The following is a 13779-nucleotide window of genomic DNA, read 5'->3' on the forward strand; positions in this document are numbered from 1 at the left end:
ACTGATTGGTGATCGGAGCGGCGGCGGTGGCGATCGGAGCGGCGGCGGTGGCGATCGGAGCGGCAGGGGTGGCGATCGAGCCGGCGCAGGAGGCTGCGGATAAGCGGGGGGCCGGGCTGCGAGCGGCCGGACTATCGCGCGACGATTGTTTACACGGAACGATGGGCAAATTTTTTGCGATCGGCGAACAACGATTTATGAACCTGTTCAAAGATCAAAATGAATGATTTTTCGATCGTTCGCCGCGTTTACAAGTACGATTATCGTTCGAATTCGATCGTTATCGCGGAAATTCGCCCGGAAATCGCTCCGTGTAAACCCAGCATTAGTCTGAAAGAAACTTTCAGATATAGTTGTATCTCTGACCCCATATGTGTTGGAGCTGTGGTCTAGGGGTAACTCACCTATCTAGAGACCACCAGCAGGTCTTTGTTTGAATCCCCTGATGGAAATGAAATATAGGTTTTTGTTTTCTTTTTTTTCACATTTTTGTATTATTTTTAAAACTGCAAGGAATTCCCAATCAAGGCTGAATCACTTTTTTTTTTTTTTTAATATGATGCGAAAAATAAAACACATCATTGCATTACAAAAAAAAAACTAAACTAATTTGGACCTGATTGTAAATTCTTTGCACTGTTAAAAATGATACTATTTAGAAAAAAAAGAAAAAATAAAGACCTATATTTCATTTCCATCAGGGGTTTTGAACCAAATAAAGACCTATAAAGACAGGTGTCTTACCCCTAGACCACAGCTCCAAAACAGGCTAGGAGCTTCAACTATATCTGATTGTAGATCAGTCCTGTTGGTAGATACTGACTGACAGCTGAGCTAGCAGGAGGTCGGACAGCATTGATTATTCATGAACGAGAGGGAGGAGTGGTGAGGCGGCCAGAGAGCGGCACAAACACTGAGCCTCAACTCCTCTTCATTACAGTAGGAGAAGTGTGATTGTGAATAATATACTTCACAACACTTACCAAAATGTACCATGATCACTAGGGGACTACCAGCTACAGCACAGTGTCAGCACCTCAGGTAGGGCCCTGGTGCTGACAGATTCCCTTTAAGACCAGCCTATTAAAATAATCCACTGTCAGACGCACATCTTTCTGTTTAATAAGAGATGTACAGCCAACAATTGATCAAAGGAAGGGACTGCACTAACATTACTAGCGATGTTCATGCAGCGCTGGTCAGCCGGTGTAAGTACCACAGCGTTGGTCAGCCGGTGTAATACGGCATCTATGAGCGGTCAAGATCTCAGACTTTCCCTATGAGAAGATTTGCTTCTACAACCTCAAGCTATTCAAGCTGATATGGAAGAACCTCAAGAGTGCTGTCATATTGACTGTCTGTTCCAAATAACAAAATATAAAATTTATAGTGCGCACTGAAAATCAAACACCCTGACACGCTGGTGGTTAAGGTGGATCTCCTTTATTCAAAGATGGCAGCCAGTTTATATACCCTGGGGCGGGTGTTCTTCTACTAAGGCTCCTGTCAATACTTCATTGGCTGAGGTACGAAAAGAGTTACTTGCATAGCACTTGTGATTACTTACATAAGCTTTAAGGAATGTAACATCTCTACGTGTTTAGATGGTCAGCGCCATATTGTAATGGCTTCACTCTATATACATAATATAATCATGACTTCCTTAACAGTCCTCCCTTATGGTTCATTTACACGAAGCGATAATTCGACTAATCGATCATTTAACGATTTTCAAGCAACAATTGAATTTTTATAACAATCAGTGTTTAGACAAAAAAAGTTAGAAAAATCGTTATTGCGATCGTTTAAGCCCATCTCACACATAGGGTGAATCTTTGAAAGACAGTTTACAAAAAGCGCTCCTCGCTTAATCGTTCACTGTGTTTACACGAGCCGATTATTGCTCAAATGCGATCGTTATTGTGAAAATTTAAACGATAATCGTTCCGTGTAAACGCACCATTAGAAGCCATTATCAAAAGCAGATGACCTTTATTGCTAGGTCAAAAAGCTAACAATCTGTCCCACTGTGTGTGTGCTCTGAGGGTGTCACCATTTTGAGGACAATCTTCTAATAGAATTACACAAAGGAAAGTCAACGTTAGATTCTAGTCTATTCCTTTCTAATATCGAAGGTATGGAGGGGACTTTGCTTCTTTTTTGTTAATTTGCTTCAGGCTTTGGATTCATCTTAATCATCTGAGACCGGTAAATCGGCATAGAAAGATGGAGTTGCTTCTTCGACATCTGGAATGGCTGTAACATCGGGCTCTTCCTCAACGATGTGTTGTCTTTCCTCCTGGAAAAATATCTATAAGCATCAAGTTAGTTTTAACCACTGATTCACCAGCCTTACAGTTTCCCATAAAGAGCCGATAGCGAAGTTAGTGAGACATCCTGGAACAACTACACCCATCTGTAACTGATCGGATGAAGTAATAGAGACTCTAAACCTCCAGGAAGTAAAAAAAAAGTGTTGTCCTGCAGGATGCAAATGGTCAGAGACACAGACAGCTCAGCTACATGTAAATTACACACATACAGCTCTACTGTGTACACAAACAGCTCACCTACATGTACATTACACATATACAGCTGTTACGCCTGGAGTAGTGGATCCACTGGACCGTCACCAGCGATGGCACTAACCTCACCAGGGAGCGAAGTCTAAGGGGCCGCTGGTTTTCACCAGAGCCCGCCGCAAGGTGGGATGGATTTGCTGCGGCAGGCGACCCCCAGGTCGCTACCCCTGGCTTGGTTGCTAGTGACGGCAGGTGAGGCGTGGCAGGAGCAGTAGGCAGGAGATGGTGATAGCAGAGGTCTGTAGGCGTAACCGCAGGTGACAGGCTGAACACAGGAGCAATAGTGTAACAGAGGAGCAGGAACAAGGACTAGGGAACAGGTAGCGGACAGGAACCAGGAACAAGGACTAGGGACCAGGTAGCGGACAGGAATCAGGAACAACAGGGAGCTGGGCCAAACGCTATGGGAAGCATGTAGAGGCTCCAACACCTGGAAGGGGGCAGAGCTGGAACTTATAGGGGAGTGATAGACATGTGGACCAATTAGGAGCGCACTGCCCCTTTAAACCCGAGACAGCCGGCGCGCGCGCGCCCTAGGAGGCGGGGACACGTGCGCCGGCCGGCACAGCGACGGACAGGAGCGCAGTGAGGTGAGGCGCCCCCCGGGGCTGAAGCAACGGCAGCGCCGGGTCCCTGCCTATGGACACTGGCTGCTGCAGGCGTAGGAGAGAGGGTGCGGCGGCGGTCCGGAGCACGGGACGCCGCCGTGGCCCTAACAACAGCTCTCTACTGTGTACACATACAGCTCAGCTACATGTACATTACACACATACAGCTCAGCTACATGTACATTACACATATACAGCTCTACTGTGTACACATACAGCTCAGCTACATGTACATTACACACATACAGCTTAGCTACATGTACATTACACACATACAGCTCAGCTACATGTACATTACACATATACATCTCAGCTACATGTACATTACACATATACAGCTCAGCTACATGTACATTACACACATACAGCTCTACTGTGTACACATACAGATAAGCTACATGTACATTACACACATACAGCTTAGCTACATGTACATTACACACATACAGCTCAGCTACATGTACATTACACACATACAGCTCAGCTACATGTACACTACACACATACAGCTCAGCTACATGTACATTACACATACAGCTCAGCTACATGTACATTACACACATACAGCTCAGCTACATGTACATTACACACATACAGCTTAGCTACATGTACATTACACATATACAGCTCTACTGTGTACACATACAGCTCAGCTACATGTACATTACACACATACAGCTTAGCTACATGTACATTACACACATACAGCTCAACTACATGTACATTACACATATACAGCTCAGCTACATGTACATTACACATATACAGCTCAGCTACATGTACATTACACATATACAGCTCAGCTACATGTACATTACACACATACAGCTCAGCTACATGTACATTACACATATACATCTCAGCTACATGTACATTACACATATACAGCTCAGCTACATGTACATTACACATATACATCTCAGCTACATGTACATTACACATATACAGCTCAGCTACATGTACATTACACACATATACAGCTCAGCTACATGTACACTACACACATACAGCTCAGCTACATGTACATTACACACATACAGCTCTACTGTGTACATTACACACATACAGCTCAGCTACATGTACATTACACATATACAGCTCAGCTACATGTACATTACACACATACAGCTCAGCTACATGTACATTACACACATACAGCTCAGCTACATGTACATTACACACATACAGCTCAGCTACATGTACATTACACACATACAGCTCAGCTACATGTACATTACACACATACAGCTCAGCTACATGTACATTACACATATACAGCTCAGCTACATGTACATTACACACATATACAGCTCAGCTACATGTACATTACACACATATACAGCTCAGCTACATGTACATTACACATATACAGCTCAGCTACATGTACATTACACATATACAGCTCAGCTACATGTACATTACACATATACAGCTCAGCTACATGTACATTACACATATACAGCTCAGCTACATGTACATTACACACATATACAGCTCAGCTACATGTACATTACACATATATACAGCTCAGCTACATGTACATTACACACATATACAGCTCAGCTACATGTACATTACACACATACAGCTCAGCTACATGTACATTACACACATACAGCTCAGCTACATGTACATTACACACATACAGCTCAGCTACATGTACATTACACACAGCTCAGCTACATGTACATTACACATACAGCTCAGCTACATGTACATTACACATATACAGCTTAGCTACGTGTACATTACACACATATACAGCTCAGCTACATGTACATTACACACATACAGCTCAGCTACATGTACATTACACATATACAGCTCAGCTACATGTACATTACACACATACAGCTCAGCTACATGTACATTACACACATATACAGCTCAGCTACATGTACATTACACATATACAGCTCAGCTACATGTACATTACACACATACAGCTCAGCTACATGTACATTACACACATACAGCTCAGCTACATGTACATTACACACATACAGCTCAGCTACATGTACATTACACATATACAGCTCAGCTACATGTACATTACACATATACAGCTCAGCTACATGTACATTACACACATACAGCTCAGCTACATGTACATTACACACATACAGCTCAGCTACATGTACATTACACATATATACAGCTCAGCTACATGTACATTACACATATACAGCTCAGCTACATGTACATTACACACATACAGCTCAGCTACATGTACATTACACATATACAGCTCAGCTACATGTACATTACACACAGCGCTCTGCTGCAGGCATATATAACACACACACACATACAGCTCTGCTCCACACACACATACACAGCTCTGCTGCATATACATCACTTCAGCTCATCCAGCACAGCAGAGTCCTGCATACACTGAGCAGCAGCCCCTGATCATGTGACTCCTCCTCCATGTGACTGATCACATGACTGTGACATCATGGCAGGTCCTGGAAGCACATGGTGAGGTATGTTTGGAGTTACTGCAGGGATGGAGTGTTGGGCACTTATTAACCCCTTCATGCAGTGACTGATGTTCCCTCCTCCATAGTGTATAATGAAGATGATGTGACGCTCGGTGTATAGTATATAATAATACGCAGTGTAGTCACCATCCTGGTTCCCTATAATATACTCTCTGTTCTGTTCTCCATGTGGATTTGTTAAAACGTCGCAGTAATTATAAGAAGATTTTAATATGGCGGTTCTGCTATTATTAGGCAAAGCCGGGTGAGACATACGGTTCTGCCCTTCACTATGGAGACGGGTAAATATAGTCTGTATTTTGAACGTTTCTTTACATGACGGTAACTCTTTAACCCCTTGATGACATATATTATACAGTTACGGCGCAGCCTCTGGGCTTTACCATATGGAGCTGTAACCGCCCTCAGTTATCTGACGCTCCATACTCCCATCATTTCCTCAGCTTCCCAGCACAATGTTCATGAAGTCAATGTTACATGGTAAGGGAGCAGAGGAATCTGGGTGCAGCTTCCTGATGGGTGTGATACTGATGTCACACTGTAATACATGTAACTATAAGGGGAGTTTTGCTGCATAGAGAGAAGATGTGAGGAGCATTGTGTGCGGGTGAGAAGATACCACATATAATATCCAATAGCTGCCGGATGTCACCACAACATCAGTCACATCAGTCGGCGACTATAGGACATTGTGTGCAGGTGTTGTCTCACCTACAGACTAGGTATACTTCTAAGAGCCGGAGAGAAGAACATGTAAGACCGGCTCCTCCAGCAACATGGATGGACTGTGTAATAAGCTATTCATCTTTATATATATATATATAGAGAGAGAGAGATGCAAGAGAAAATGAGCAGCACAGCTTTTAGCGAAGATGTAGGTGCCAGCGGTCGGGGTCCTGACTTCAGACCGTCTTTATATATAAGCAGAAACTCCGCAGCACACAAGATTGACGTGAAGGTGAACTGTGGTTTATTCAAATCATAAGGGCAACACTCCAAAACGCGTCTTGGAGTGTTGCCCTTATGATTTGAATAAACCACAGTTCACCTTCACGTCAATCTTGTGTGCTGCGGAGTTTCTGCTTATATATCTATCGAGAGAGAGAGAGGATACATTATATATACTGCACAATGACTAATGTTCTGTATATTCCCCCAACACTCCAGGATCCTCTGCTGATATTTTCTATATAAGAGACCGACCCATCAACCATGGAGAGAGACAGAGACAAGATGGCCGAGAGGATAATAACCCTCACCCTACACATACTCTTCCTGCTTACTGGGGAGGTGAGGGATTCTGGGAGTGATGTCATCATGACATCATTCTTATCTATGGAATAACAGATGGATAGGACTGGAGAGGTGAGGGATTCTGAGAGTGATGTCATCATGACATCATTCTTATCTATGGAATAACAGATGGATAGGACTGGGGAGGTGAGGGATTCTGGGAGTGATGTCATCATGACATCATTCTTATCTATGGAATAACAGATGGATAGGACTGGAGAGGTGAGGGATTCTGGGAGTGATGTCATCATGACATCATTCTTATCTATGGAATAACAGATGGATAGGACTGGAGAGGTGAGGGATTCTGGGAGGGATGTCATCATGACATCATTCTTATCTATGGAATAACAGATGGATAGGACTGGAGAGGTGAGGGATTCTGGGAGTGATGTCATCATGACATCATTCTTATCTATGGAATAACAGATGGATAGGACTGGAGAGGTGAGGGATTCTGGGAATGGATGGAATGATAGTAATGTGTCTCTCCATACACAGGATTACACAGTAGTGAAGAAGTCCTCTAGTGGGCGCTGTGGGGCCCCTGGGTGTGAAGGATGGGGGAGAACCCTGAGCCCAATCCCGGGGCCCCTGATACATGAGGAAATGGAGGAAGAGAAGATCCTAGAAGTCACCAACAAGATGGTGGAGCTGCTGAGTGGAGAGGTGAGACTGTGGCTGCTGGGAATGCTGGGACATTATACAGTAACACCACTGGAGGGGTGGGGGGGATGACTGTGTGATCATTGTGTGTGTCAGGTTCCTATAAGGTGTCAGGACGTGGCGGTCTATTTCTCCATGGAGGAGTGGGAGTATGTAGAAGGACACAAGGATCAGTACAAGGATGTGATGCTGGAGGATCAGCAGCCCCTCCCATCAGCAGGTAATAGACAGGACTATATACACACCTCCTCTCTGTATTATCTGGATGGAAAGAATGAATTCAGTCTCTGTATGTGTTCCCTCCAGTCAGATCCAGTAAGAGAACAGCACCAGAGAGATGTCCCCGTCCTCTTCTTCCTCAGGATCAGGTAGATGGAGATGTTCCCTATGATGTGTAGATGTGAGGCTCTTGCTCTCAGTCTGGGTTTATCTTACAGTATTATATGGATTATACTTGTGTAATGAGGAAGGTGGAGATGGCGGATATAGACGACCATAGACATTACATGGTGTCTGGATCTTATCCCAGTTTCTGGCTATGGAGATGGCTGGTTGGGATAAGGAGACAACAGGTTGGATTTATTCCTATCTGATCCTTTATTTTCCCTGAGACAAATCCCGGATGTGTCTGGCAGAGGCCGATCTCCTCCACTGAGAAAACCTGAAGCCTGTGTAGCCATGCTGGATATACACTGGGGATGGAGAACACATGAAGAACAGCAGTGCTAGTAAGGAGCTCGGCAGCAGCTGTAGCAAGAAGCTCTTCAGGACGGCAGCTTTATTAGCTGTCAGGGCAGCAGCAGCACACAAAGGGTGACAGGTCCGCTAAACCGCCCAGCAGGGGCTACTGTTTAGTGTATGAGGTTATCATGAGTCATCATCTAATATATATATATATATATATATATATATATATATATATATATATATAATATGTCCGGCTTCTAGGAGACCTGCAGCTGTGGGGCTCAGATAACTCCTCCTGTCATCTCATGTCTGGTCTCTTTTTTGCCTATATAAAACTTTCCATCCAACTTCCAGTGTTTCTTCTGGTGACTTTTATACTATTTCATTCACAGCGAATGAATCAATGTGAAGATCTGTACAATGATAACACTACAGATATGACGGTAAAAGAAGAAGAGGAGACAGATGTGAGCGGTGATGAGCAGTATAAGGAGGACATCACTACAGGCAAAGGTCTAAATTATGTTAATGCTACAGACACAAGAATAAAAGAGGAAGAAGACAAAGAGGAGACAGATGTGAGCAGTAATGAGCAGTATAAGGAAGACATTCCTTCAGGTAAGTGTCCAGTGAGGCGACGGGAGACTGGGATCCCACTGTATAGAGCTCTAGTGACATCACAGCTGGAATACTGTGTCCAGAAAAATAGTGTCCAAAGATGGGCTAGAACAATGGCGGACGGTCTCTAAGGGATATATCTCCAAGAGATATTACTTGTGACTATCTGTACAGAACAGGAAGCTCCTGTACAGCTCTGCTTGACAGTATACACAAATATCCTAATATGTCAATATCATTGTCACATTTATATTATTTAAAATAATACAGTCATTGTTGTCCTCAGCAGATGACTGTACCAAGAGGTCAGAGGGACGTCTGATAACTCCAGATATTAAAGAGGAGGATCAGGATAACACACAAGATACACATGAGGAGCCGTCCATTATCCCGGATATTTCCTCAGCCCTTCACAGCAAATATCTTTCATCTGATCCTGTAAAACAGCTCCCGTCTTCTGATTCATCACAGGCTGTGAGAGGAAAAAAACGTCACAGAAAGAGTGATGAAAATCAAGGAGCACACACAAGCGGCGATCCATCTCAAAATCAAAGGTCTCTCACAGGGAAGAAGGAATATTCATGTTCCGAATGTGGTAAATGTTTTAAATGGAGAGGAGATCGCAATAGACATCAGAGAAAACACGCAGGAGAACTTTTTTCATGTTCAGAATGTGGGAAATGCTTTACTGCAAAATCAAGCCTTGTTGAACATCAAAGAGTTCACACAGGGGAGATGCCATATTCGTGTTCAGAATGTGGCAGGTGTTTTCATGTGAAATCAAGTTTTCTGTTCCATCTGAGAACTCACTCAGGAACCAGGCCGTTTTCATGTTCTGAATGTGGCAAATGCTTTACTCATAAATCAGGTCTTACCAAACATCAAAAAACTCACACGGGGGTAAGACCATATGAATGTTCAGAATGTGGAAAATGCTTTATTAGGAATTCACACCTTACTCAACATCAAAGATTGCACACAAGAGAGAAGCCATATGAATGTTCAGAATGTGGTCAATGTTTTGCTCAGCAATCACAACTTGCTAGCCATAATATAGCACATCACATAGCGAAGAGTCCATTTTCATGTTCAGAATGTGGCAAAACCTTTACTAAGAAAACACGTTTGGAGGAACATAAAAACTCTCACACTGGGGAGAAGCCATTTGTATGTTCAGAATGTGGGGAATGTTTTGGTCAAAAATTTCAGCTTGATCGACATCAAAAAACTCACATGGGGGGGAAGTCATTTTCATGTTCAGAATGTGGCAAATGCTTTCTTGTAAAGAAATGTCTTGAGGAACATCAAAAAATTCACACAGGTGAGAAACCGTTTTCATGTTCAGAATGTGAGAAATGTTTTGCTCGCAAATCAGAGCTTGGAAGACATCAAAGAACTCACACAGGGGACAAGCCATTTAAATGTTTAGAATGTGGGAAATGTTTTATTCAAAAATTACAGCTTGTTAATCATCAGAGGACTCACACGGGGGAGAAGCCATTCTCCTGTTCAGAATGTGGAAAAAGTTTCTTTCAGAAATCATATCTTCTTCAACATCTTACTTGTCACACGGGGGAGAAGCCATTTTCCTGCCCAGAATGTGAGAAGTGTTTTACTCGGTTATCAAATCTTATAAGACACAAAGCAAGTCACTCAGGCGAGAAGCCATTTGCATGTTCAGAATGCGGTAAATGTTTTACTCTGAAATCACTTCTTGTCAGACATCAAGCAATTCACTCAGGGGAGAAACCTTTTTCGTGTTCAGAATGCGGCAAATGTTTTTTAAGGAAAAAAGATCTTCTCAAGCACTTTTTGTGTCACACTGGGGAGAAGCCATTTTCATGCCCAGAATGTGGAAAATGTTTTACTCAGAAAACAAGTCTTATTGAACATCAAAAACTTCACACAGGGGAGAAACCATTTACGTGCCACGTATGCGGGAAAGGTTTTATCCGCCGATCACGTCTCCTTGAACATCAACGATCTCACGTAGGGAAATAGCCTTTTCCGTTTTCATTTCAAATTATTTTATTTGACGAATGATACAAGAAAAATCTAGAAGTAATTAATATTATTATTTTATTTGTTGTCTGCTTCAGATACAACTGACAGCCGGCATCTGCTTTATGTCAGTGTTGTCTTTGCAATAAAGTTTTTCAGGAAATCTGGTAAAGTGTTGTTTTTTTTTTTTTACTTCATCAGTTCTGTCAGAAAATTCCTTTAAAGGTGTAGTCCGGTGTTATAAATCCTCTTCCTTATCCTGCCCAACTAAGATGACAGATGTTCTAAAACTTGTATGTCCTGGCACGCGTGCTATCACGTCTGGCATCGGTAAATTAGCGTGACATGCCTCTGTTCTGTGCGCAGGGACGTATCACAGTGATGCTACTGATTATATGGGCGTTATAATATGGAAACTGGGCGGGCGAGGTGGGGCGGCTCTTCCAGTATAGGGCGGCACTACTCACACATCGGACGCGCAAGGAATGATGGGTGATGACGCGGCAGTTTTCGAGCAAGGAATGACTAGTCCAGGCCACTTCCTGCCCAGATGACTACTGTGTTTCCCCGAAAATAAGACACCCCACCTACTCTACCCTCTAACCTAAAGTAAGGCACCACTTACTCTACACTAGGGCACCCCCCGAAAGTAAGGCACCCCCCGCCACCTAGGACTCACCTAATCCCCTCGTGGACCTCAAAAACCGGCACCACAGGTAGCCTGGTCCATGGACCCCACATCCTCCGCACGACCAACGCACGCCTGACCCTAAGCTCACGCCAACGCACTCCTGATCCGACACCGCCTGTCTGACCTGCCGCTGAGGTTGAATATTCAGGGGGAGAGAAATAAGACATCCCCAGAAAATAAGACATAGTGCCTGTTTGCGGGGGTAAATATAAGGCACAGTCTTATTTTCGGGGAAACGCGGTAGTTGCTGTCTCCCTACAGGCCTTGTGCGGGGGAATAAAACTCCTTTTTCCCTGATGTAAAGCTACTGCTGCAGCCGCGGCTGGTAGCTTCGGGGAGCTGCATAGCAGAGCTATACTGGGAACAGGGAACCATATCAGCACAATCGTGCTGATTAGAAGCGAGTGAACCATTGGCATTTGACTCCCGCTGTCTTCTGGCTCCGTGGGGAAGGTGGAGACAGCCTGGAAATCATGGAGACAGTCTATGACCTAGGCCAGTGCTTCTCAAACTGTGAGGCGCCACCTAGTTATTGGTGAGGTCCAGCTGGGGAGCCAGTTTTCACAAAAGTAACTATGATCTGCACAGTCCTTTTGCTGTTTGCAAAAATCTCCATTTTAGAAACATTATTAATTTATTTTGTACTTGCTTTTTTAGCATATAGAGCTTTGGAGACAGATGAAAGCTACCCCTAGCATTATTTTCAGCTTTTAAATGGACTTCCACCCCAGATGTGGAGGCCCAGGCACCCACTTGGTCAGTCTGTTGGGTGAGGTTCCAGTAGAAAAAGTTTGAGAAGCACTGACCTAGGCTGTATCCCTGTTTTTCAAGCGGGGCTCGGACTGTCCCCACCTTCCCCACGGAACGGGAAGACAGCGGGAATCAAAAGTCGATGGTTTGGGTTCGTACCCGGTTCACTCATCTCTAGTGCTGATTGGTTCCCTTTCGGTACCATCAATTCCAGGGTGCTATACTGTAGAGTTTACATACCTCAGAGAGTCATACATCATATCCCGCTTTCTTACATACAGTGGTTTGCAATAAATTACAATATCAACAAAAAGTTATTTTTACTCCAGTAATTCAATTCAAAAAGTGACCCCATATATTCTATAGAGTCTTACATACAGAGTGACCTTTTTCCAAGCGTTTATTTCTTTTAAAGTTAATGATTATGGATTATAGCCAAGAAAAACCCAAAAGTCAGTATTTCAGAAAATTAGAATATTATATAAAACCAACTGAGAAAAAAAAATGTTTTTAACACAGAAATGTCGACCAATTGAAAAGTCTGTACAATAAATGCCATCAGTATTTGGTCGGGGCATCTTTTGCATGAATGATGGCATCAATGCGGCATGGAGCTGATCAGCTAATGGCACTGCAGAGGGGTTATTGAAGCCCAGGTTGCTGTGATAGTGGCCTTCAGCTCGTCTGCATTGTTGGCTCTGGTGTCTTTCATCTTCCTCTTGACAATACCCCATAAATTCTCTATGGGGTTAAGGTCTGGCGAGTTTGCTGGCCAATCAAGCACAGTGATGCTGTGGTTAGTAAACCAGGGATTGGGACTTTTGGCCGTGTGGACAGGTGCCAAATCCTGCTGGAAGATGAAAATTCCATCTCCAAAAATCTTTTTCCTGGTAGACGGCAGCGGTGACTTTGGTGTTGATGAAACCCAGTGACTCTACACCAGCAGATGACATGGCTCCCCAAACCAGGGCCGGCGTCAGCACCCGGCTAACTAGGGGCCCACAGCTCCTTTAGGGGCCCAGTCCCATCTGTTACTACATTTTTTTTTCTGTTAGTAAAAAAAAAGTGAAGTAACAGAGGGGACTGGGCCCCTAGAGGCCGCATGTGACAGTTAGGGGGCCGCCGATACATACTGGGGTCCCCGGGCACACGTCTCCCTGCACAAATCATTCCTACAGCCGAGTAGGAGGGAAAAGGACCTTTTAGTGGAAAGGAGAAGGACCTTTGATGATGTCAGGGGTCATGTGACCAGACACCTGACCTGATAAAGGGCTGAACGGTAGGCTCTCTAAACTTCTGTATGTGCTGGTGCTTCTAGTTGTTTTGTGTATAGAGGTCCTGCTGAAATAGATATATCTATTCCAGCAGGACCTATATAT

At 43.8% G+C, this 13779-nt stretch overlaps 2 protein-coding genes across 4 annotated transcripts in view; both read left to right on the plus strand.

Moving 5' to 3' along the window:
- LOC138786587 (zinc finger protein 585A-like) overlaps positions 1 to 13779 on the plus strand; it is a 97261-nt gene that overhangs the window by 41058 nt on the left and 42424 nt on the right. The gene's annotated exons all lie outside the window — the stretch shown is intronic.
- Positions 5645 to 11131, plus strand: LOC138786718 (oocyte zinc finger protein XlCOF7.1-like). Of its 3 annotated transcripts, XM_069963724.1 has the most exons (5): positions 5645 to 6174; positions 6862 to 7873; positions 7960 to 8021; positions 8733 to 8958; positions 9245 to 11131. In XM_069963724.1, exons 2-5 carry the CDS (start codon positions 7789 to 7791, stop codon positions 10957 to 10959), a joined length of 2088 nt encoding a protein of 695 aa, XP_069819825.1. In that variant the 5' UTR covers positions 5645 to 6174; positions 6862 to 7788; the 3' UTR covers positions 10960 to 11131. The 3 variants fall into 3 exon arrangements, with proteins under 3 accessions (XP_069819825.1, XP_069819826.1, XP_069819827.1); XM_069963725.1 differs by lacking the exon at positions 5645 to 6174 and having other exon boundaries at positions 6783 to 7873; positions 9248 to 11131; XM_069963726.1 differs by lacking the exons at positions 5645 to 6174; positions 6862 to 7873 and having other exon boundaries at positions 7885 to 8473.

Source organism: Dendropsophus ebraccatus, chromosome 3, assembly GCF_027789765.1.
Source record: "Dendropsophus ebraccatus isolate aDenEbr1 chromosome 3, aDenEbr1.pat, whole genome shotgun sequence".
Classification (NCBI taxonomy): domain Eukaryota; kingdom Metazoa; phylum Chordata; class Amphibia; order Anura; family Hylidae; genus Dendropsophus; species Dendropsophus ebraccatus.